Below are 21687 nucleotides of genomic sequence, written 5' to 3' on the forward strand. Positions count from 1 at the left end.
TAACTCATTATCTCCATAAAACCATTTTTCATGTGCTGAAAGGTGGCCCCCATTTCGAAAAACTATAACATTAGTCTTTTCAGGATTTACCATTAGCCACAGTCTGTCTGCTTCTTGCTTTAAAACAGTTAGTTGATTTTGCAACCCAATGGTGGTATCAGACAAAAGCACAATATCATCCGCAAATAACATCAAAAACATTTCTACTGCTCCTGGAATTATCTGAATTCCATGTCTGCCCTTTTTTGATAGTTGAACAGCAAGTTCATTAATGAAAAACAAAAATAACAAGGGACTTAGTAGAGAACCCTGTTTAACACCATGTGGACATTCGAAAAAAATAAGAATAAGTATATTTATCACGTACACACACAAGGACAGAATCATATATGCTTTAATGGCTGTATAAAGCTTGCCATGTACACCAGTTTTTCTCAGAATATCCCACAAAATATTACGATTCACAGAGTCAAACGGTTTTCTGAAATCCACGAATGCTACATATAATTTAGCATTTCGTAAGAGATAATTTTGTACCAAAGCATACAGTGTGAATATGTGATCTACGGTGCATAACCAGCTCTAAAACCCACCTATTGCTCAATGTTTTTCTCTTCTATTTCTGCCCACTTCGTAAGTCTTTTATTCAAAATATGCGTATAAACTTTACTGATTACACTTGTCAGAGCTACTCTTGTAGTTATCCGGATTATTCGTTTTTATGTATGGGGATAATAATGGATTTCGACCAGTCATAAGGAAAAGGAAATGTCCCACCTTCAAACAGTTTATTGAATAAAGAAACTAAGAATTCTATAACAGAGTTATTTGCATTTTTTAACATTTCACTTACAATAAAACCTAGACCAGAACGTTTACCAGCTTTTAATTTCTTTATACTAGTAATAACTTCTGCTTACATATTGGATCATCAAACAAAGGTTGCTCTCCCCTGTTCACTTCCATCTTCGTCTTCAAACAAAACTTCTCACACTCACATACAGAACAGGAGAGAGAGAACACTCACTTGCACAGATCAGGAGAGAAAAAGTTCAAATAGGTGCATCGTTAGCTTCTTTTTTGGAAGCTGAGAAACACTGAGTTTTTCTAAAGACCAGATGTTGGGAGTTACAGACAGTGGGGCCAAAGAAACAGATGTTTGGTGTCATATACTGTACCATGTCAAACTGATGCAAACTAGGCCTATGGTTTGCTCTGTTTGGCCAAATTTCGCGCGGCTAACAGTGAAAAGACGCCCCTCTTAGTCTGGCCCGCTCTTAGCCAATCAAACGCCTCTAACAGCTATAAGCGCTGAATCATTCCTTTGGCCAAGGCTCTCCACGCCATCTTGTCAGGTTTTCGCTCTGTCTCGTCTAACGCTTTTTTTGGCTATTAAGCGTTTTCATTTGGCCTTATTTTGTTGTATGCGGCTTGCATGTGTATTGTGCTTACATTCTGTGTACTCGTTTCGACTCGGCCCCCTCGATTTCTTCGTATTTTCTACCTCTGAGTCGATCCTGTCTTTCCTTTCTCTGTTGGGGTTCGTATTGTTCGCTGGGTGCTTACGCGCGGTACCATGCCTCGTTTGCCATCCTACGAAGGCAGGGATCATGATGCTGGCAGAGATACTCGCCAAGAGACTCTCCCAGGCCCGGAGCTCATGATTTCTCCCGATAGGGACCGCGGCGATGCGTCTGCAGACGCTGATCGCGGAGGGGACGCTCGTCCCGATAAAACGGTCATGAAGGGGACCGGGGGGAAAGGGATTCGAGCGTCACCTCCCGAAGTGTCCCAGCGCGAGGCGGGTGGAAGGGGGAGTAGCACGTCCTCTCTTGGTGGTGGGAACTCGCGGCTGGGTGCGGACTCCCAAGGGGAGGCCGCCCCCCGCCGTTATCCGGGTCCCCACACGGAGACGGCCCTCAGGGGCCCCAGTGCTGTTTCCCCTCCTCCCTCCTCGGTCGACCCCCCTCCCCCACCTCCTCCTGGGGGAGAAAAACAGTTGGTTCCGGGGGGGGACCTCCACTTAGCCCACCCCGGGCCAAGCCACCCCAGTCTCCCCACGGGAGGGGATTCTGGGCGCGTGGCAACCTGCTCTGCAGGTCTCCCCGCTATCCGGCCGGTCTCCCCTGCTGGGGGAGTCCCGCGCGTGTCAGGCGGTTCCGGGCAGTCAGACCGCCGGCCTTTCGGCCTGTCTGACACCCAAGTCGGACCTGACCTCCCTCCGACTTGGCCAGGCTTTTCCCTTCAACGAGGTCAAGGCACCAGTGACCCTTGGGGCTGGGGTCACGGGATGGCTGGTGCCCACGGGTGGTATCCCCCATTCTACCCGTACTGGGGTGCACCTATGGTGCATGCTGGGTTCCCGGGAGGACCAGGGACTAACCCCTGGTCCGCTCCCCACCGGACCCAACCCAGCACAGACCACAGAGTGACACACACAGCCCCGACAAGAGGGATTGACTCTTCGTTGGGCAGGTCGAGCTCCTCGACCAGTGTTAACACTACAGCCTCGAATAGGTCCTCTGTCAGCACGCAGGTGACCGCCACGGTCACTACGGCTTCCTTTTCAGGACCGACGGCAGCTGAGGGACCCCGCTCAGCCCGTGGGAGCCTGCTGGTCCCACCTACCCAGCCCTCGGTCCTAAAAGGAGATGAGTGGGTGTTCGTCCCCTCACAGCACTCGTGGGTCCCTCTGGCGTCCAGGGACGCTCTCTCTGAGAAGGTGTGGCACCCACCATCCCAAGCATGGTTGGACCTACGGTCCACACACTCCCCACCCTCTTCAGGTGTCAAGGACATAACAGAGGAGACCAGGGTCCCTGCTCGGGATCGCCCCAGCTCATCCCGCTGGGCTGACCACAGCCCACAGGACGCCCCCGTGGGTACATCCACTTGGGATGGCACCCAACAGGGGATGGACTGTGAACAAGAAGGACAGCCCCTGTCTTCGGATGAGGACGAACAAGCAGATGAGCACTCTTCGCCCCCATCCCAGTGCGACAGATGGAGCCCACGCCTCCCTAGGGACCAGCCTGAACCAAACTCGGACTTTGCCGAGCTCGAACTGACCCTCCCCAATAGGGTCACACATGCTGAATCAGTCCCTCAGGCAACTTTGTCACCCTTAACCCTCCTACGGTCAGGTGACTCTAACTCCAGAACCACAAGGCGACTCAGAGTGCCAGAAATGGCTCAGGAGTGGCTTAATAAGCCAGCCCGCACCGTCAGGGGTGCTGCTTCCATCCCTCCTCCAGGCAGGGAGTCACTCTCTGCCCCGGGCGCTTTTGCCCCAGGCAAGTTCCTTAAAGATCCCTCCAAGGGAGGAGTGTGGTCCTGGTACACACAGGACCACCCTGCCTACAGGGAAGCAGAGCCCTCCGCGCAGGACAGGATGTTGCTCTCACAGCGCACCACCTTCCCCACCTCAGCTACTCTTCCCTTTAAGACATTTGCAGAGTGGGACAAACTGGCCCGCCGCTGCCTCCTCGAGGTGTCCACGGCTTATACCTTCTTTGACGCGTTCCTCCACAGAGCCAATGAGCTGTGGGAACGACGTCCAGTTCAGCAGGACACGGAGTCTCCTTCCTCTGGCCTGCCTGGCCTCTTCTCAGACCCGAGGTTAAACACTTTTGGCAATCGAGTAGCGTCTGGTCTCACGGCAGCTGCAGACGCAGCTACCAGCCTTAACTTCAATACGGTGCTAGCGCGGCGGGATGCTGTTCTCCGCCTCTCTAACATTCCAGTAGAGGAGAGGGCTGCTCTGCGGTCCATCCCAGCACAGCAGCACTCCCTCTTCGGCCAGTATGCGCCGCATTTTGTCAGCCACAGGGCAGAGACAAACCGGGAGGTGGCCTCATATTTAGCCCAATCCTCCCAGGGGCGCCAGGGTTCTATGCCTTTGAAGAGACCCGCCACCAGGGCTCCTCCATATACCTCGCCTCCTAAGCCAAAGCGGCGTGCTCAGAATCAGCGGCAGAGGAACAAACCACTTCATGGCCGTCCAAGCCGTCCGGCCATGCCCAAGGCCAGAAGGCAGCACCCCCAATGACTGGGCCCCGATTCAGCACCGCCAGTCGTTCAGCCCCTCCAAGTAGGAAACTTGTCCCGGCACGCGCATCAGTGGCGTGCTCTGGGACTCAACGACTGGATTGTGTCGGTGCTAGAGTCGGGGTACATGCTCCCTTGGGTGGGGGACCGCCCCCCTCTAAGATCCACTCCTCCTCCTTATGTGCCCAGCTCGATGGAGCAGGAGAGCGTCTTAGAGAAAGAGATATCGCACCTACTCCTCATAGGGGCGATATCTCAACTCTCGGACCCGGGCCCCGGTTTTTACGGCCGGTTGTTCGTGATTCCAAAAGTCTCCGGAGGGTGGAGACCAGTCCTGGACTTGTCCCCCCTCAACAGTTTCCTCCCCAAGATGAAATTCAAGATGGACACACAGGCACAGATTCGGGAGACCATGCAACAGGGAGATTGGGCGACGTCCATCGATCTGAAAGATGCTTATTTCCATATCCTCATCCACCCGGCATCCCGCCGGTACCTGAGGTTCGTGTGGAGGGACAGAGTGTTCCAGTTCTCTGCCCTCCCATTTGGTCTGTCCCTTGCCCCTTTCCTGTTTACCAAGGTGGTGCGGGAATTGGTGTCAATCGTCCGGTCGGAGTCCATTCGGCTCTGTGTGTACCTGGACGACTGGCTTATTCTGGCCCAGTCACAGGCTCTGTGCCAGAGTCATACAGCCAGACTTCTAGACCTGTGCTCCCAACTGGGCTTCATCACGAACCAGGAGAAATGCGATCTGTCCCCGAGCCAGTCCTTCGACTTCTTAGGGATGAGATTCGACACGCGGTCCATGATAGTCTCTCCGACGCCAGATCGGTGGGACCGTCTGGCAGGCCTCCTCAACCACTTGCGCCATTCCTCCCAAGCAACGGCGCGGACACTGTCTTCCCTCCTGGGCATGATGGAGTCCATGGCACCTCTCATCCCTCTGGGCAGGGTTCTCAAGCGCCCTCTTCAGAGGGCACTCAGGCTACGGTGGTCCCAGAGCACTCAGCCATGGGATACCCGGATATGTCTGGGCGAGTGGTTCCTCGAGGTGACATCAGAGTGGTTAACCACCCCTCTTCTGACACAGGGGGTGCCCATAGCCCCACCTACTCTTCAGGTGGCACTATTCACAGACGCCTCCTCCATGGGCTGGGGAGCCCACATGGACTCACTCCATGCAGCAGGGACTTGGTCCCCGGAGGAGCGCCTATGCCACATCAATGTTCTGGAACTGGAGGCAGTTCGCAGGGCTCTCCAGCACTTCATAGCGGAGGCCAAAGGCAAGACCATTCGCTTGTTCACGGACAACACAACAGTCGCTTGTTACGTGAACAAAGGGGGCGGAGCGCACTCGGCAGACCTCTCTCTGCGGACCGAGGCTCTCCTCCGTTGGTGCCACAGCAGGGGCATTGCACTTTCAGCGAGACACATAGCAGGGAAAGACAACATTTTGGCAGATGCTCTCAGCAGGTCCAAGAGTGTCATACACACAGAGTGGACCCTGGACAAGGACACCCTGCAAGGAGTGTGGGAACAGTGGTTCCGGCCGATGGTGGACCTCTTTGCGACAAGGTTCAGCAAGAGACTTCCCACTTACGTCTCTCCAGTCGCCGACCCAGAAGCATGGGCAGTGGACGCTCTCTCTCTAGACTGGAGCAGTCTGATTGCCTACGCGTTTCCTCCCTTTCCAATCCTGTCCAAGGTGATACGGAAAGCCAGGTTGGAACGCCCGCAGATGATCCTCATTGCGCCGAAATGGCCAGCCCAGCCCTGGTTTCCGGTCCTTCAGTCCCTGACACATGTTCCACCCCTGGAACTGGAAACCAAACCTCATCTGCTGAGGCAGCCTCGTTCGGGCATTCCTCACTCCAATCCTCAAATGCTCCACCTGCACGCGTGGCTGCTGTGCGGGCGGATCTGTCAGCATCACCATTGAAGTCTTCCACCCCTCGGTCAGCCTCTGTGTCCGCCGCGCTGACCAAGGGGGGTGCCTCCTCCGACCTCCTCTCCATAGTCTCCAAAGCCAGGAGGGAGGGAACAGAGACTTTGTATGACTTTCGATGGAAGAAATGGCTGAGTTGGTGTACAGCTCAGAACATTCCCCCTACTAACCCTACGAGCATGCAGCTGGCCAACTTTTTGGCTCACTGCTCCTCGGTTCTCAACCTGTCTGCTAGTTCTGTGAGAGGGTACAGGTCTGCCATTTGTACCACTATCAAACAGCTAGGTGGTCCCGCTTTTGAAGCTGATTTCCTGCTCAGAGAAGTGGCTAGGGGCGCCTCTCTGAAGGAAGCTAGGAATCCCAGAAGAGTGCCCCTCTGGGACTTGTTCCTGGTGCTGGATTTCATTCGAAAACAGCCCTTTGAGCCATTGGGGACTATTCCTTTTGACCTGCTCACTCTCAAGACCACTTTCCTTCTGTTGCTGGCCACGGGCCGTCGTAGAAGTGAGATTCATGGTCTTAGTGGTCTGCCACAAGATCTAGCATTCCACAGAGATGGTTCCATCACTCTTCGTTTCCTTCCAGAGTTTCTGGCTAAGAACCAAGACCCCGAGGTCCCTTCCCCCTCTCTGAGGGTCAGACCTTTGTCGGATATTCTGGCACAAGATGATGAAGATAGGCATCTCTGCCCCGTTCGGTGCCTCAAATACTATTGCAATAGGTCTCGCCATAGGCGTTCTTCTCAGAGGCGCCTTCTCATCTCCCTCAATGAGAATTACAAGAAAGATATCGCTGCAGGCACCATTTCCCGCTGGGTTTCCCAAGTCATTCGTAGAGCCTACTCTCATGCACACAAGGATCTCAGCTGTCTTAATCCCAGAACACACGAAGTGCGGGCCATAGCTACTTCGGCTGCTTTCCAGCACTCGGTACCACTGCAGCATGTCTTGGAGGCAGCCTTCTGGCGGTCGGAGAATCCCTTCATCAACTTCTACCTCCGGGATTTCCGTATGACCAGGGCTGACGGTTCCAAGGGGATTTCCTTTGTCGCGGCTAACACTGCCGTCTCAGTTTCAAGGGCTCCCCATACGAACCAGTAGGCGTTGCCCTCCTCCATTTGCTTTAAATTCTGCATCAGTTTGACATGGTACAGTATATGACACCAAAAGGAGGAGTTTGTATTATACTCCATGTTTAGTGTTTACATATACTTACCATGTCAAACTCGAATGCCCGCCCGTCCGTCCCCGCGTCTCCGCCGTGGTTCTCATGGGGCATTTTCATTCATGGCCACGGAATGATTCAGCGCTTATAGCTGTTAGAGGCGTTTGATTGGCTAAGAGCGGGCCAGACTAAGAGGGGCGTCTTTTCACTGTTAGCCGCGCGAAATTTGGCCAAACAGAGCAAACCATAGGCCTAGTTTGCATCAGTTTGACATGGTAAGTATATGTAAACACCAAACATGGAGTATAATACAAACTCCTCCTTTTTACTATAAGTTCCAAAGGAGAAGTGAGGAACTGTCAGCAAAGAGTTGTCATGCGAACACAGCAATCCGTGGTACAAATTTAGAACTAAAAGATACGGTGGCACATGGAGAACATGATTTTGAATATGTTGGTGTTTAAGTTTCTTGCCTGGGAGACCAATATGAGAGAGTTGTGATTGTCTAACCTGGATAGTTTGAAAGAAAGATGATTGTCTAACCTGGATAGTTTGAAAGAAAGATGATTGTCTAATCTGGATAGTTTGAAAGAAAGATGATTGTCTAACCTGGATAGTTTGAAAGAAAGATGATTGTCTAACCTGGATAGTTTGAAAGAAAGATGATTGTCTAACCTGGATAGTTTGAAAGAAAGATGATTGTCTAACCTGGATAGTTTGAAAGAAACAGCAGATTATATGCAACAGCAGTGAAAAGGAATAGGTGGGAGCACTCATTTTTCAAGCATCACATAATTGGTAGTACTTATCTTAAATTGAAAATAATAACAAGGGAGGAACACATGCAGAATTTCAGATCAGTATCTCAAATAGTTTGAATTTTTTGTTAATGTGTGTGATTTTTAGACATGCCATGTGTCTACACCATATGCCTGGCAATGCCTGTACTGATTTACGTTATTTTTATATCACTGTTAAACAGAAAAGACAAAAACATTGAGTGGAATACAAACCAATTCATTTTTATTCATCAGCAAAATCACCTTAAATGTGTTAAATTCACTCCCAAATGAGACAGAAAGCCTGTTTTACACTCCCACCAAAGTCAAGATATTTACCAAATATGTCCAAAAATTATTTTAGGGGTATAACTCACTACTTAGATTTTGTGGATTTTCTTATAACTACTAGAACTTTGACTCAAATTAGTGCAGACCCTTATTATTACAATTTGTGAAATGTAAGAAACTGAAGTATTACACGAAATCATACCACATTCATATCATTGTATCTCCTTCTAAACAGCCTACACAGATGGTTCACATATCAAAATGTCTTCATTTGGCTGATCCAGCTGTTGTGCATGCAAAGTCACACCATGCATTGTTTCTGACATATATAATGAGTTGTTCTAACTATCACCCATTCCCCAAATCATTTCTTCCATTCTTGTTATTCTTTACAAAATACATCAAACTGATATAATATTTCACTCTTTCACTCTTTCAGGAACTTTCTCATCTGTTATTGATAAGAGCAGTTGCATGTATGTGTGAAATGAATATATGTATGAAAAAGAAACATGCTGATTTCCATTCTTTGTATTTGCATCAAAATCCTGGACACACCTTATTCTCCCATTGGTACTGAACATGTCCAAGTTCCAGGCCAAGTCAAATTTTGCATCAGCTGGATCTACATCAATTGAATCTAACCATTTAAAGGCATTCCTGTCTCCCCAGTTGCTCAGGAATGCTATTGTGGCTCTTTTTGGAGATTCAACTTCAAGGAGTTCAATGTAAAACTTGTCATAAAAAACGGCCACTTTTTCACCTTGCTGTGTGAACTGTCCAGGCTGCATGTCCTTGGTGCTGGTGTCAGCATAATCTTGAGCACAGTCCTTCATCATACTAACACAGAGGGTTGGGTCAGTTCCCAGACAGTTTTCTTGGCCATGATCAGCAGTTGATCTTTAGCACCCAAAATATGTTTGTGGAACTGGATCTGCAACCTCAGGCTGCAACAACAGTGTTGGTGGGTTGAAGGTCTGGCAGCTTCAAAGGGTGTGCTCTCTTGGGCTGAATGTCTGGCAGCTTCAAAGGGTGTACTCTCTTGGGCTGAATGTCTGGCAGCTTCAAAGGGTGTACTCTCTGTTGGTGGGCTGAAGGTCTGGCAGCTTCAAAGGGTGTACTCTCTTGGGCTGAATGTCTGGCAGCTTCAAAGGGTGTACTCTGTTGGTTGGCTGAAGGTCTGGCAGCATCAAAGGATGTACTCTGTTGGTGGGCTGAAGGTCTGGCAGCATCAAAGGATGTACTCTGTTGGTAGGCTGAAGGTCTGGCAGCATCAAAGGATGTACTCTGTTGGTGGGCTGAAGGTCTGGCAGCATCAAAGGATGTACTCTGTTGGTGGGCTGAAGGTCTGGCCGCTTCAAAGGGTGTACTCTGTTGGTGGGCTGAAGGTCTGGTAGCATCAAAGGATGTACTCTGTTGGTGGGCTGAAGGTCTGGCAGCTTCAAAGGGTGTACTCTGTTGGTGGGCTGAAGGTCTGGTAGCATCAAAGGATGTACTCTGTTGGTGGGCTGAAGGTCTGGCAGCTTCAAAGGGTGTACTCTGTTGGTGGGCTGAAGGTCTGGCAGCTTCAAAGGGTGTACTCTGTTGGTGGGCTGAAGGTCTGGTAGCATCAAAGGATGTACTCTGTTGGTGGGCTGAAGGTCTGGTAGCATCAAAGGATGTACTCTGTTGGTTGGCTGAATGTCTGGTAGCTTCAAAGGGTGTACTCTGTTGGTGGGCTGAAGGTCTGGCAGCTTCAAAGGGTGTACTCTGTTGGTGGGCTGAATGTCTGGTAGCTTCAAAGGGTGTACTCTGTTGGTGGGCTGAAGGTCTGGTAGCTTCAAAGGGTGTACTCTGTTGGTGGGCTGAATGTCTGGTAGCTTCAAAGGGTGTACTCTGTTGGTGGGCTGAATGTCTGATAGCTTCAAAGGGTGTACTCTGTTGGTGGGCTGAAGGTCTGGTAGCTTCAAAGGGTGTACTCTGTTGGTGGGCTGAAGGGATGGCAGCTTCAGAGGGTGTACTCTGTTGGTGGGCTGAAGGTATGGCAGCTTCTGAGGGTGTACTCTGTTGGTGGGCTGAAGGTATGGCAGCTTCAGAAAGTGTACTCTGTTGGTGGGCTGAAGGGATGGCAGCTTCAGAGGGTGTGCTCTGTTGGTGGGCTGAAGGTATGGCAGCATCAGAGGGTGTACTCTGTTGGTGGGCTGAATGTCTGGTAGCTTCGAAGGGTGTACTCTGTTGGGCTGAAGGTCTGGCAGCTTCAAAGGGTGTACTCTGTTGGTGGGCTGAATGTCTGGCAGCTTCAGAGGGTGTACTCTGTTGGGCTGAAGGTCTGGCAGCTTCAGAGGGTGTACTCTGTTGGGCTGAAGGTCTGGACCAGATATGATTCCACCCTCTCCTGGATGTCATCTAAAAAGAAAAAAAAGAACCAAAAAATCTTCAGTGAATGTACATGTGGTTTACCCATGACTTTTTATGACTGCCATATTTATTTTTATTATTTAAAAATGTTTGCCTAAAAGATCTCATTCAGCTTGTATGTGAATTTACATGAGTGCAGCACAAGCTTTTGTAAATTTATGTTTGTGTGTGTGTATGTGTGTGTGTGAGTGTGTCCATGTATGTTTTAACCCAAGACCTTTTTTATTCTTCAGTCCTTTTCAGGTCTTCCTGATTCTCTTTTTAAACTTATATTTCAGGTTCTCTATGTTTTATGTTACCAAAAGCATTTTTGTAAAGCACCTAGAGCAGATTTCTGGATAGTGTGCTATATAAGTACCCATTATTATTATTATTATTCTGTGTGTGTGTGTGTATGTGCAAGTATGTTTGTGTGCAAGTGTGACTGAGGCAAATGTGGAGCACCCATGAATGGAAGTGCAAGGCAAGGAGTTTATTTCGTGTGCCCAGGGACATTGAAACATTACATACATTCATCCTTTACACATACCCAATAAATACAAGTAGAGTGATGCCAAAAACAAGAAGTAGGCTCATTCGTTCAGTCACTTAATATACACATTGACAAGCACTATTTCACTCATAATACAAACAAAAAACAACAAAAAATCAATTGAAAAAAAAATCATATCAATAGACAAAACATTAATAAAAAGAGCTACATATAGCAAAAACCAAGGATTTAAGTTTTAACAGTATTCTTTTGGGTTTGTTTGTTTTTTCAGAAAATAATAGGTGGAATTTAATGGAGTTTGGGCGGATTCTGTAATACCTAGATAAACATTTTTGTCTGATGCTTAAAAAAAAGGGCACACAAACAAGTAGTGAAACTCATCAGTAATGTCATTTGTGGAACATTTATCACAGATTCTTTCATTTCTGGGTAAATTGTCAAAATGCAGTCTATTAACAGGCAAAGGATTATTAGTTGTTCTAAACTTAACTAACCCAATTACACAATTATTTTTTTCACATCTGAAAAGACGGCACGTTTTCTAACAGACTGGGAGAATGGAATGTCACAGCCAGAGAGGTACATATTTGTTGAGCTGACCTGGTTGACCTTTGATTTGATGCTAACGGCAGTAGTAGGCCTCCTTCAGTCATGGCTGACCATGGATAGAGTATATCCGACCTAATGTCTAATTGGGCTGTCTGCTTGGACCAAGCAGCGTCGCCTGTAACTGTAGAGACCGATGCGAGAGAGACAGTCTCTGTTGCAGCGGTCACATGTATAAACTGATGCTGGTCTGTTGGCTGCTATCCCTTTTCTGCTAGCTCGCTTTTCTGCTGCAGCAGCTGACAGTTTGTCCTCACCGATCCGTAGCTGATTCTTGAGAGTGCTTCTCCATCTGTTGCGGTCATCTGCAAGGTCCTCCCAGGACTCAGTGTTGATCTCAAGAACCTTCATGTCACGTTTGCAAACGTCTTTGTATCTCAGTTGTGGGCGGCCGATGCTTCTCTGCCCTGTGGCGAGCTCTCCATAAAGGATGTCTTTTGGGATGCGACCATCTTCCATGCGGCGAACGTGGCCCAGCCAGCGCAGCCAACGCTGTCTCAGCATGGTATACATGGTCGGGAGGCCAGCGCGTGTCAGGACTTCGATGTTTGTCACCTTGTCTTGCCAGGAGATGCCAAGTATGCGCCGTAGGCTTCTCAGGTGGAAGGCATTGAGCCTTTTCTCCTGACGAGCATGCGTGGTCTACGCCTCACTGCCATACAGCAAGGTGCTGAGGACGCAGGCGTTGTATACAGCCATCCTTGTCTTCGTGGTCAGCTTGGGATTTGTCCACACTCTTTGTGTGAGGCGGGCTAGCATTGTGGCTGCCTTCCTGATCCTCTTGTCGATCACGGTGTCAAGGGAGAGGTTGTTGATGATGGTGGACCCAAGATAAGTGAATTGATGGATGGCTTCAAGCTCGTAGTCATCAATGGTGATGGCTGGTGGAGATGGCGTGCCTTGTCCTAGGACATTTGTCTTTTTGAGACTGATGGTCAGACCGAAATCTTTGCAGGCCTGGGATAAGCGGTCCATTAGTGACTGCAGGTCCCGCTGGGTGTGGGTCACAACTGCAGCATCGTCAGCAAAGAGCATGTTTCTGATGAGGGCTTCGCGGACTTTTGTCTTTGCTCTGAGGCGGGCGAGATTGAAGAGCCTGCCATCTGATCTGGTCCGCAGGTAGATCCCTTCTTGCGCTGTGCTGAACGCATGTCTCAGGAGAAGAGCAAAGAAGATTCCAAATAGGGTGGGGGTGAGGACACAGCCTTGTTTGACACTGCTGCGTACCTCGAAGGGCTTGGAGAGGTTACCATTAAACTGCACCGTCCCTTTCATGTTGGAGTGGAAGGACTCGATCAAGCTGCAGTTTTGGGGGGCAGCCAATCTTTCGAAGAGCCCTGAAAAGGCCATCTCTGCTGACTAGGTCAAAGGCCTTGGTGAGGTCAATGAATGCAACATACAGGGGCATCCTCTGTTCTCTGCACTTCTCCTGGATTTGGCAAAGGGAGAAGATCATGTCTACCGTGGATCTCTCTGCTCGAAAACTGCACTGTGATTCTGAGTAAACGCGTTCGGCCAGTTTCTGCAGGCAAATTAGGAGGACCCGAGCATAGACTTTGCCTACAATGCTGAGAAGTGAGATGCCTCTGTAGTTGTTGCAGTCGCTCCTTTCACCCTTGTTTTTGTAGAGGGTGATAATCTTGGCATCCCTCATGTCCTGCTGTACATCTCCCTCATTCCAGCACTGACAGAGGACTGTGTGCAGAGGATGCAGAAGAGTAGTCTTGCAGAGTTTAATTAGGTCTGGGGGAATTCCATCACTGCCAGGTGCCTTGCCTGATGTCAGGCTGTTTGTTAATGGCCTTGCTGAGTTCATCCTCAGTTGGCTGTGCGTCAAGTTCTTCCATGACCGGCATGCACTTGATGGCATCGAGGGCTGAGTTGGACACCATGTTTTCTGTGGAGTAGAGGTTGGAGTAGTGTTCTGCCCATCTCTCCATCTGCTGGCTAGGATCGTTGATTACTTCCCCAGTGGAGGATTTGAGGGGGGCAGTCTTGCTCTGTGTTGGTCACAGTGCCTTCTTGATACCATCATACATCCCTTGGATGTTGCCTCTTTCAGCAGCATTCTGTATCTCTTCACTGAGCTCTGTCCAGTACTCATTTGCACATCGCCTGGCGTTAAAACTGAACCTTACTCCTGGTGGCCCTGAGGATTTGCAGGTTCTTCTCACTGGGTGACCGTTCTCAGTGAGTGCAGCACGCTTGGCCTCAATACTGGGAGTCATCTCTGATGATTTGGCCTCAAACCAGTCGTGGGACTTCGCGGTTTTCTTCCCGAAGGTGGCCATGGCAATGCGGTGCATGGTGTCTTGTAGCATTTCCCATCTTTCTGTGGCAGAGTCTCTGGGCTGCAATGCATCGAATTCTCTCTCAAAGGCCTCTGCGAACTGTTCTACAAGGTCTGGCTGAGACATCTTGTTGACGTTAATGCGAGAGTTCCCTTGTTTCTTTGAGCAGTGGAACTTCTTTGGTTGCAGTCTGATCTTGCAGCATACCAGGGAGTGGTCCGTGTCACAGTCTGCGCTGTGGTAAGAGCGAGTGTGGAGAAGGTTTTTGATGGCCGCTCGTCTTACTAGGATCAGATCCAGTTGGTGCCAATGTTTTGAGTGCGGGTGCCTCCAGGAGACTTTGTGTTGGGGCTTCGTCTTGAAGGAGGAGTTGGCGATGCACAGTTCATGGCAGGTACAAAACTCAAGTAGTCGCTGTCCATTCTCATTCATTTTCCCCACTCCAAAGGAACCGAAACAGGGGGGCCACGAATCATTGTCTGCACCCACTCTGGCATTGAAGTCGCCCAGGAGAACAAGTTGTTCTGTCCTGGGGATGTTTCTTATGGTTGATGCGAGATTTTCATAGAACTCGTCCTTGGTGTCTGGAGAGGCAGACAGTGTTGGAGCATATGCGCTGATGAGAGTGACATAGCCTTCGGATGTGTTGAGGTGGAGAGTCAATAGTTGTTCTGAGCCGCCGCTGCCTGGTTCGATCATGTTCAGCAGGCTGTTCCTGACTGCAAAGCCTACTCCATACTCTCTTGGGGCATCAGAGCTCTTTCCTTGCCAGAAGAAGGTGTAGTCCCTCTCCTTTAGTGTTCCTGAGTCAGCCAGCCGTGTTTCCTGCAGAGTGGCAATGTCCACATTTAGTCTCTTCAGTTCGCTGTTTATGATGTCCGTCTTTCTGGTGTCGCTGATGTCTTGCAGATCTTGGGAGAGCCCAGGCATCATTGTCTGAACATTCCAACAGGCCAGTTTCATTGTTGATCCGTTTCTTGAAGTTTTCTTTTTGACTGGTGCGGAAATTAACGACCTGATTTTGTCGGATATTCTTCTAATCTTCATACACCCATAGAAGAAGGCAGGTCGTGGCGGGACAACACCTAACTGGCTGGGGGCTGCCCAGCTTGGGTGGGCGATAGCTGTCCAGTGGGACGCGAGGGTCCCTCCCACCATCAGAAGCAACTCCTGGCATCAGCTCTACGCCAATTGAGCGCTAACTTATAACTGGTAACTGTTGCTTCACGTGTTGTTCCGACGCTAGTGCTAGTAGCGAAGCTGGAGTGTCCTCTCCAGGTTTTAGGTTCAAGGTGTTTGTGGATGGATGGACGGATATAAGCCTGGGCAATGTAATATGGAAGACAGGCTGTTGCCCATGCAGCTTGTCCCCCCTCTCCACCTCGCTGACAGATCCAAAGAAACAGCAAGGCTGTTACGTTTTGGTGCCAACGCGGCCGCAGGAGCTGCCGGAAAGTGACAAAGTTTGTCATCCAACTGCCTTAGGGGCCCCACACCGGATTTTCTGTCAGGGTTTACTCCCTTAGCTAGGTGGCCGCAGGTGGCTCTCCAGAGCTGGCGCCCTTTGATGGGTCATTTAATTCCACCAGGGTGTCTAGCCACCCTCCTCACCATCCTCCTGAGAGGACTGGTGGGGGTGCTGGTTTAGTCACCAGCAATTCGACCCTGTGACAGGTAGTACTGGGATCCAGGTTACCAGTAGCAGATATATCTATTTGACCTGACAAAATGCCAATGGCAATTACCTATATTTTATCCTCATTTGTCTGCAACATGTTCTTATTTATCTACTCAAAAGGTGATGGGTGGTGACATGGTTGTGGGATGATGTGGGATGGTGACATGGTTGTGGGGTGGTGTTGGGTGGTGACATGGTTGTAGGGTGGTGTTGGGTGGTGACATGGTTGTGGGGTGATGTGGGATGGTGACATGGTTGTGGGGTGGTGTTGGGTGGTGACATGGTTGTGGGGTGGTGTTGGGTGGTGACATGGTTGTAGGGTGGTGTTGGGTGGTGACATGGTTGTGGGATGGTGACATGGTTGTGGGGTGGTGTTGGGTGGTGACATGGTTGTGGGATGATGCAGGGTGATGACATGGTTGTGGGTGACATGGTTGTGGGGTGATGACATGGTTGTGAGATGATGCGGGGTGATGTTGTGGGATGATGTGGGGTGATGACATGGTTGTGGGATGATGTGGGGTGACAACATGGTTGTGGGATGATGTGGGGTGGTGACATGGTTGTGGGATGATGCGGGGTGATGACATGGTTGTGGGATGATGCGGGGTTGTGATGTGGGATGATGTGGGGTGATGACATGGTGCGGGGTGATGACATGGGTGTGGGATGATGCGGGGTGATGACATGGTGCGGGGTGATGACATGGGTGTGGGATGATGCGGGGTGATGACATGGGTGTGGGATGATGTGGGGTGATGACATGGTTGTGGGATGATGTAGGGTGATGACATGGTTGTGGAATGATGTAGGGTGATGACATGGTTGTGGAATGATGTAGGGTGATGACATGGTTGTGGGATGATGCGGGGTGATGACATGGGTGTGGGATGATGCGGGGTGATGACATGGGTGTGGGATGATGCAGGGTGATGACATGGTTGTGGAATGATGTAGGGTGATGACATGGTTGTGGGATGATGCGGGGTGATGACATGGTGCGGGGTGATGACATGGTTGTGGGACGATGTGGGGTGATGACATGGTTGTGGGATGATGTAGGGTGATGACATGGTGTGGGGTGATGACATGGGTGTGGGATGATGCGGGGTGATGACATGGTTGTGGGATGATGTGGGGTGATGACATGGTTGTGGGATGATGTGGGGTGATGACATGGTTGTGGGATGATGTAGGGTGATGATATGGTTGTGGGATGATGCGGGGTGATGACATGGTTGTGGGATGATGTAGGGTGATGACATGGTTGTGGGATGATGTGGGGTGATGACATGGTTGTGGGATGATGTGGGGTGATGACATGGTTGTGGGATGATGTAGGGTGATGATATGGTTGTGGGATGATGCGGGGTGATGATATGGTTGTGGGATGATGCGGGGTGATGATATGGTTGTGGGATGATGCGGGGTGATGACATGGTTGTGGGATGATGTAGGGTGATGACATGGTTGTGGGATGATGCGGGGTGATGACATGGGTGTGGGATGATGCGGGGTGATGACATGGTTGTGGGATGATGCAGGGTGATGATATGGTTGTGAGAGAGTTGTGTTGCTGGTCACCAGGTGTCAGCCGTGTGGATGGACTACCTCCACACAGTTCTTCCTTCCTCAACCCTGCTGGAGCCCCACTTGGTCAGTTCCTCTTTCTGCATCTGCGTGTGGTTTTGTGTGTGTGTGTAAATGAGTGTGGGTGTGTAAAATGATATGTGTATGTGAAAGGGTATGTGTGAGTGTAAAGGAAGGTGTGTGTGTGTGTGTACATGCATGCATGCATATAAGAGAGGAGAGAGTGTGAGAGTGGGCATGCGCAAGTATGTGCGTGTGTGCACCCATGTTTGTAGTCATGAGTTGAAGGAATGGAATGAGTTTGGTGATTTCCAAACGATTATGAAATCAGTGTGTTCAGTGTTTGGATCAGTGGGTCCCATCCCCCTGTCTTTTTCCATCTGTCTTTCTCAGTCTCTCTGCCATCTCACACTGGCACCACATATACACTAACACACACACACACACACACAGAGGTGCTGATTTTGCCATCTCACACACAGTCAGGTCTTAACACTCACTCTCCCCCCCTCTCACTTTTGCTTCATATTATCAGTTCCTTTCTCTCTCCTTTCCAAATACCACATCTATGCCTTGTACCTTTTCCCTCCAACCCTCTTTTTACACGAACAGAATAGAAATGACAAAGGGATTGAGGTAGCGGTAATGGAGTAAATAGTGGAGGGTGGTTCAAAGTCCAGTTCTGTTGAAGGGTCAGAAACATTTCAAAGGACAGTGTGGAAAGCCCCTTTTCCATGCAACTGCAATGTAGATGTACACAGCTAGCTGCACCACCTTTTTTCTGGAAAGTTCTATGTACCCACCTTGGTTTCGGCTGTCCTCACTATTTACTGTGTCATTGTTAAACCTCTCCATCCTCTCAAACACACACATACACACGCAGTTTGAATGCCTTTCACACGCACGCGCGCACACGCACGCACAAACACATTCACACACACACACACACACACACACATTACTAAGACATTGATAGGCTAAGACTATTAAAAATATTTTTTTATCAGCTGCAGAGGGACAGCCCAGCTGGTGTTCACTTTCGTTTCAATACCTCTTAACCCCTGTATTAATTTTGTACAATTTACACAAAATACTGAATGCACTGTTTTCCTTAATTTGCTAAATCACTATAGTGCATGATAGAGAGAGAATCTGTGTGTGTGCGAGTACAGTTGGTACTGATCTGTGTTCAGCAGTGACAGTGTGTTTTGATAGGAATGACTGTGATGCTGTGTGCTGCTGACTGGTGTGTATAATTTGGTTGGTTGTTTCTTCTCACTATGTGTTATATGTGTGTGCAGGCCTGAACCCCTTCCCCAGACCCTCACACTACCCGCCAGGCATGATGGGGCTGAGCTTTGGAGGACTAGGTAAGGGTAAGGGTGGCACTTTTACTTCTTGGCATGCTGTTTCTCTCTGGGCTGAAGCACACTGTGTAGATCTTCCTAACTTCAAAACTACAAGAATATTTTACATGATTTGTACTGATTGTAATGCCACTTAATTTCCAAGGAATACCTGTCAGTTTTTAAGCAAAAACAAATGAAAGGCAAAGCCTTTAAGGCTCATGTGCAGTTCCTGCAGCACAGCAACAAAACCAAAAGTCAAATGTATAGGAGGTGTGCAGATGGGAATGGGTGGTTACCAGTACATAGTGATTTAAATCATACTTTTATCTTACTTCCAGAAATGAGTGTTTGTTGAACCAAAAATTGTGCTCTGGAAACAGAGCAATTTTTTCTTTAGCAGTCCACATCGATCTGCATTTCATTGTTTTATAACCATGATAAAGATCTGTTTTTAAGTTTCCCTGTCATATTCATGGCTGTTTTCTCCTCAAATAATGGCTGAAGTTGACTGCTGTCTATTACTCATGCTGTGTAATGTGACTGCCTGTAATTCACGTTTGTTTATTTTTTTTATGGTCATTCGGGGACATTATGCAGTAAGTGTTGCACATACCTTTCTTTGAATAAAATTTGGTGGCTTCCTTTGCTCCCTGTCAGTGATATGTTATCACAAATTATCGATTGAAAGCACAGTTCCAACAGTGACCAGACTTTTCAGGCAAGATGGACTGCCTTTAAAGAATAGTCAGCTGAATTTTTAGGCTATTCTAGTTAATTCAGAATCTTCTTTAGAATACTTGTATGTAGTAAACAGATTGATGATTCAGTTCATGTTTTTCTTTGTTCTCCCCAGAATTATTTTTTCTTTGCTTTTAAATGTGGACCAGAAATAAAATGTCATGCTGTTGTTTAAACCCAAGACAAACATTCCACCAATGAACCAAGAAAGACCTAATAAAATCTTATGGGTCCTAGGCTGAACGAAAGAAAATTAATTTATTCAGACACAACTCTATACATACACACAAACATGTTCACTTACACACATGCACAAACACACACACACACACACACATACAAACACATACACACACAGAGCACAGTGCAATACAATACGGTACAATCCAGTACACTACAATACATTACAGACATTTGTTTGCCTGTGTTAAATTTACTCCTATCATTAACTTGTTGAATCTAATCTCAGCAAAGGTTCTTCATCTTCTTTCCCTCCTGAAACTGTCATAGTCATTGTTCTGAAAAATGGTCTTTTTATCACCCTAATACTGAAGAATGCTGCCATTGTCATCACCAGAAATGTATTTTATTTCCACATAGAGTTCACTCAGCTGATTCCTTGTCACTGTCAGTATTTCCAGGTAGACATTGGTCAGCCTGCTTTTCTTTGAGAGAACTAGTCTTTAATCATCTATTACAATAATTCATGTCATTGAATTTCCTTATTTATTTTATTTGTTGGAGGAATGTTGTCTCTGCATGATTATCACAATAAAGCATTGTACTACTTTTTTTGTTGTTGTTGTTGACACTCTGCCATTGTTTTTTTAGGTTGGAGCCAGTCAGTAAAAATCATCCAGTATGAAATTCTTGTTTTATTTATTTGGATCATTATTGGCTTTATTGGTGTCAGTGTATCACATTTGTAGTCTTTGTGTGTGTGTGTGTGTGACAGAAGGTACATTTGTCAGTGGTGACCATGAATGACAAGCAGAAGCTGATGTGTGTCCTGCCCTGTGGATGTGAATGGGATACCTAGTCCATCACAGTTGCTATGTAAAATGAGAACAAGGACTGGTATTGTCTCATTTCCCAGTACATTTTAACATGTTTTGTCTTTCTTTTTTTCTCTGTCTTCTCTTTTTTTCTGTCGTCATTTTCTTTTTTTCTCTCTGTTGTTTTAAATACACAGACAGGATGGTGAAGAAAAGAAAGTAAGAGTGATCTGTGAACAGCACTATGGGTTCTTTCTCATCTGTGTACTTACAGGCAGCCTGCTCAGTCGTGATCTGCCAGCACCATCTCTTACCTCTCCACATGAGTGGAACCGCTTGCATCGCACCCCTCCTTCTTTTCCTGTGTGGCCAAAGCCAGACCTGGAACGGGAAAAGGAGAAAGAAAGAGAGGCTGAACGAGAACGAGAAAGAGAGCGTGAAAGGGAGCGGGAACGCGAGAGAGAACTGGAACGGGAACGGGAGCGAGAGAGAGAAAGAGAACTCCGGAAAGAGGAAGAACGAGAGAGGTAAATGTTTTACTTTTCATATATGATAACAAATCAATATGCTTTTAAAACTTAATAGACTAACCTTGATAAACCACACAGCAGTTGTTAGGGTTTTTTTTTTCTTTTTCTTGCTTTGGTTAATTTTATTTCTGATCAGTCAGCAGTGACATCTATGTCATGTATGATATGGAACAAAACCATTTTTTGTCATGTATATGTGATATGGAATACAGTGATCAAAATGAATTAATGCAGTTCATATGCAACAAGAAAAGATGTTAGTGTCCTTTGAAATTGTGCAGATAGTTGATGCAATTTTTTTTTTATTATGGCTCTTATGGCTCTGTTATGATGAGATTTGCTATAGTTAACGAATTATGCGTGAGTGAGCATGCATTGTGGATAAAGTAATGACAAGTATATTGCTTCTACAGCCTTCAGTATTTTTCAGTGGCATACTAGAAGTGAAAAAGCCCAAAGTTTCTTTTTTAGTTCTGGCAGTGCTATAGAGTCTTGAATTATTCAGCATAGTCTTCTGAAAAAGAACTGTACCAACACCAGCTTTGTTTGAATTCCAGGTTGACTGTCATAGAGCTGATGGCAGTCGCTGTAGCTTGATAGCAAAGTCTTCAATGAACTCTTTTCCTGCTCTCCTGGTTGAGTCTGGATAACTGAATGAAAATACTTTAAATATGGAATGCAGAATGTGATAACTACACAATGTATACATTGCAGACAGCTTAATCTATTATGGGGTTGTGATGGAGGTGATGTGTAACCTGTTAATAGTTGGTTTGGGTTCAATATCGGGTTGA

At 47.8% G+C, this 21687-nt stretch overlaps 1 protein-coding gene across 5 annotated transcripts in view; it reads left to right on the forward strand.

The window, feature by feature from the left end:
• The window catches only part of LOC143288459 (uncharacterized), a 260746-nt gene that overhangs the window by 236436 nt on the left and 2623 nt on the right, over positions 1 to 21687 (forward strand). For 4 of the 5 annotated variants that reach the window (XM_076596974.1, XM_076596978.1, XM_076596977.1 and 1 more), the window contains 3 exons: positions 17279 to 17347; positions 18583 to 18657; positions 20638 to 20890. In XM_076596974.1, the coding sequence (XP_076453089.1) occupies positions 17279 to 17347; positions 18583 to 18657; positions 20638 to 20890 (397 nt within the window). The remainder of the gene's footprint in view (positions 1 to 17278; positions 17348 to 18582; positions 18658 to 20637; positions 20891 to 21687) is intronic. The other variant, XM_076596975.1, reaches the window with a different exon arrangement.

This window comes from Babylonia areolata, chromosome 12, assembly GCF_041734735.1.
Source record: "Babylonia areolata isolate BAREFJ2019XMU chromosome 12, ASM4173473v1, whole genome shotgun sequence".
NCBI classification, from domain to species: domain Eukaryota; kingdom Metazoa; phylum Mollusca; class Gastropoda; order Neogastropoda; family Buccinidae; genus Babylonia; species Babylonia areolata.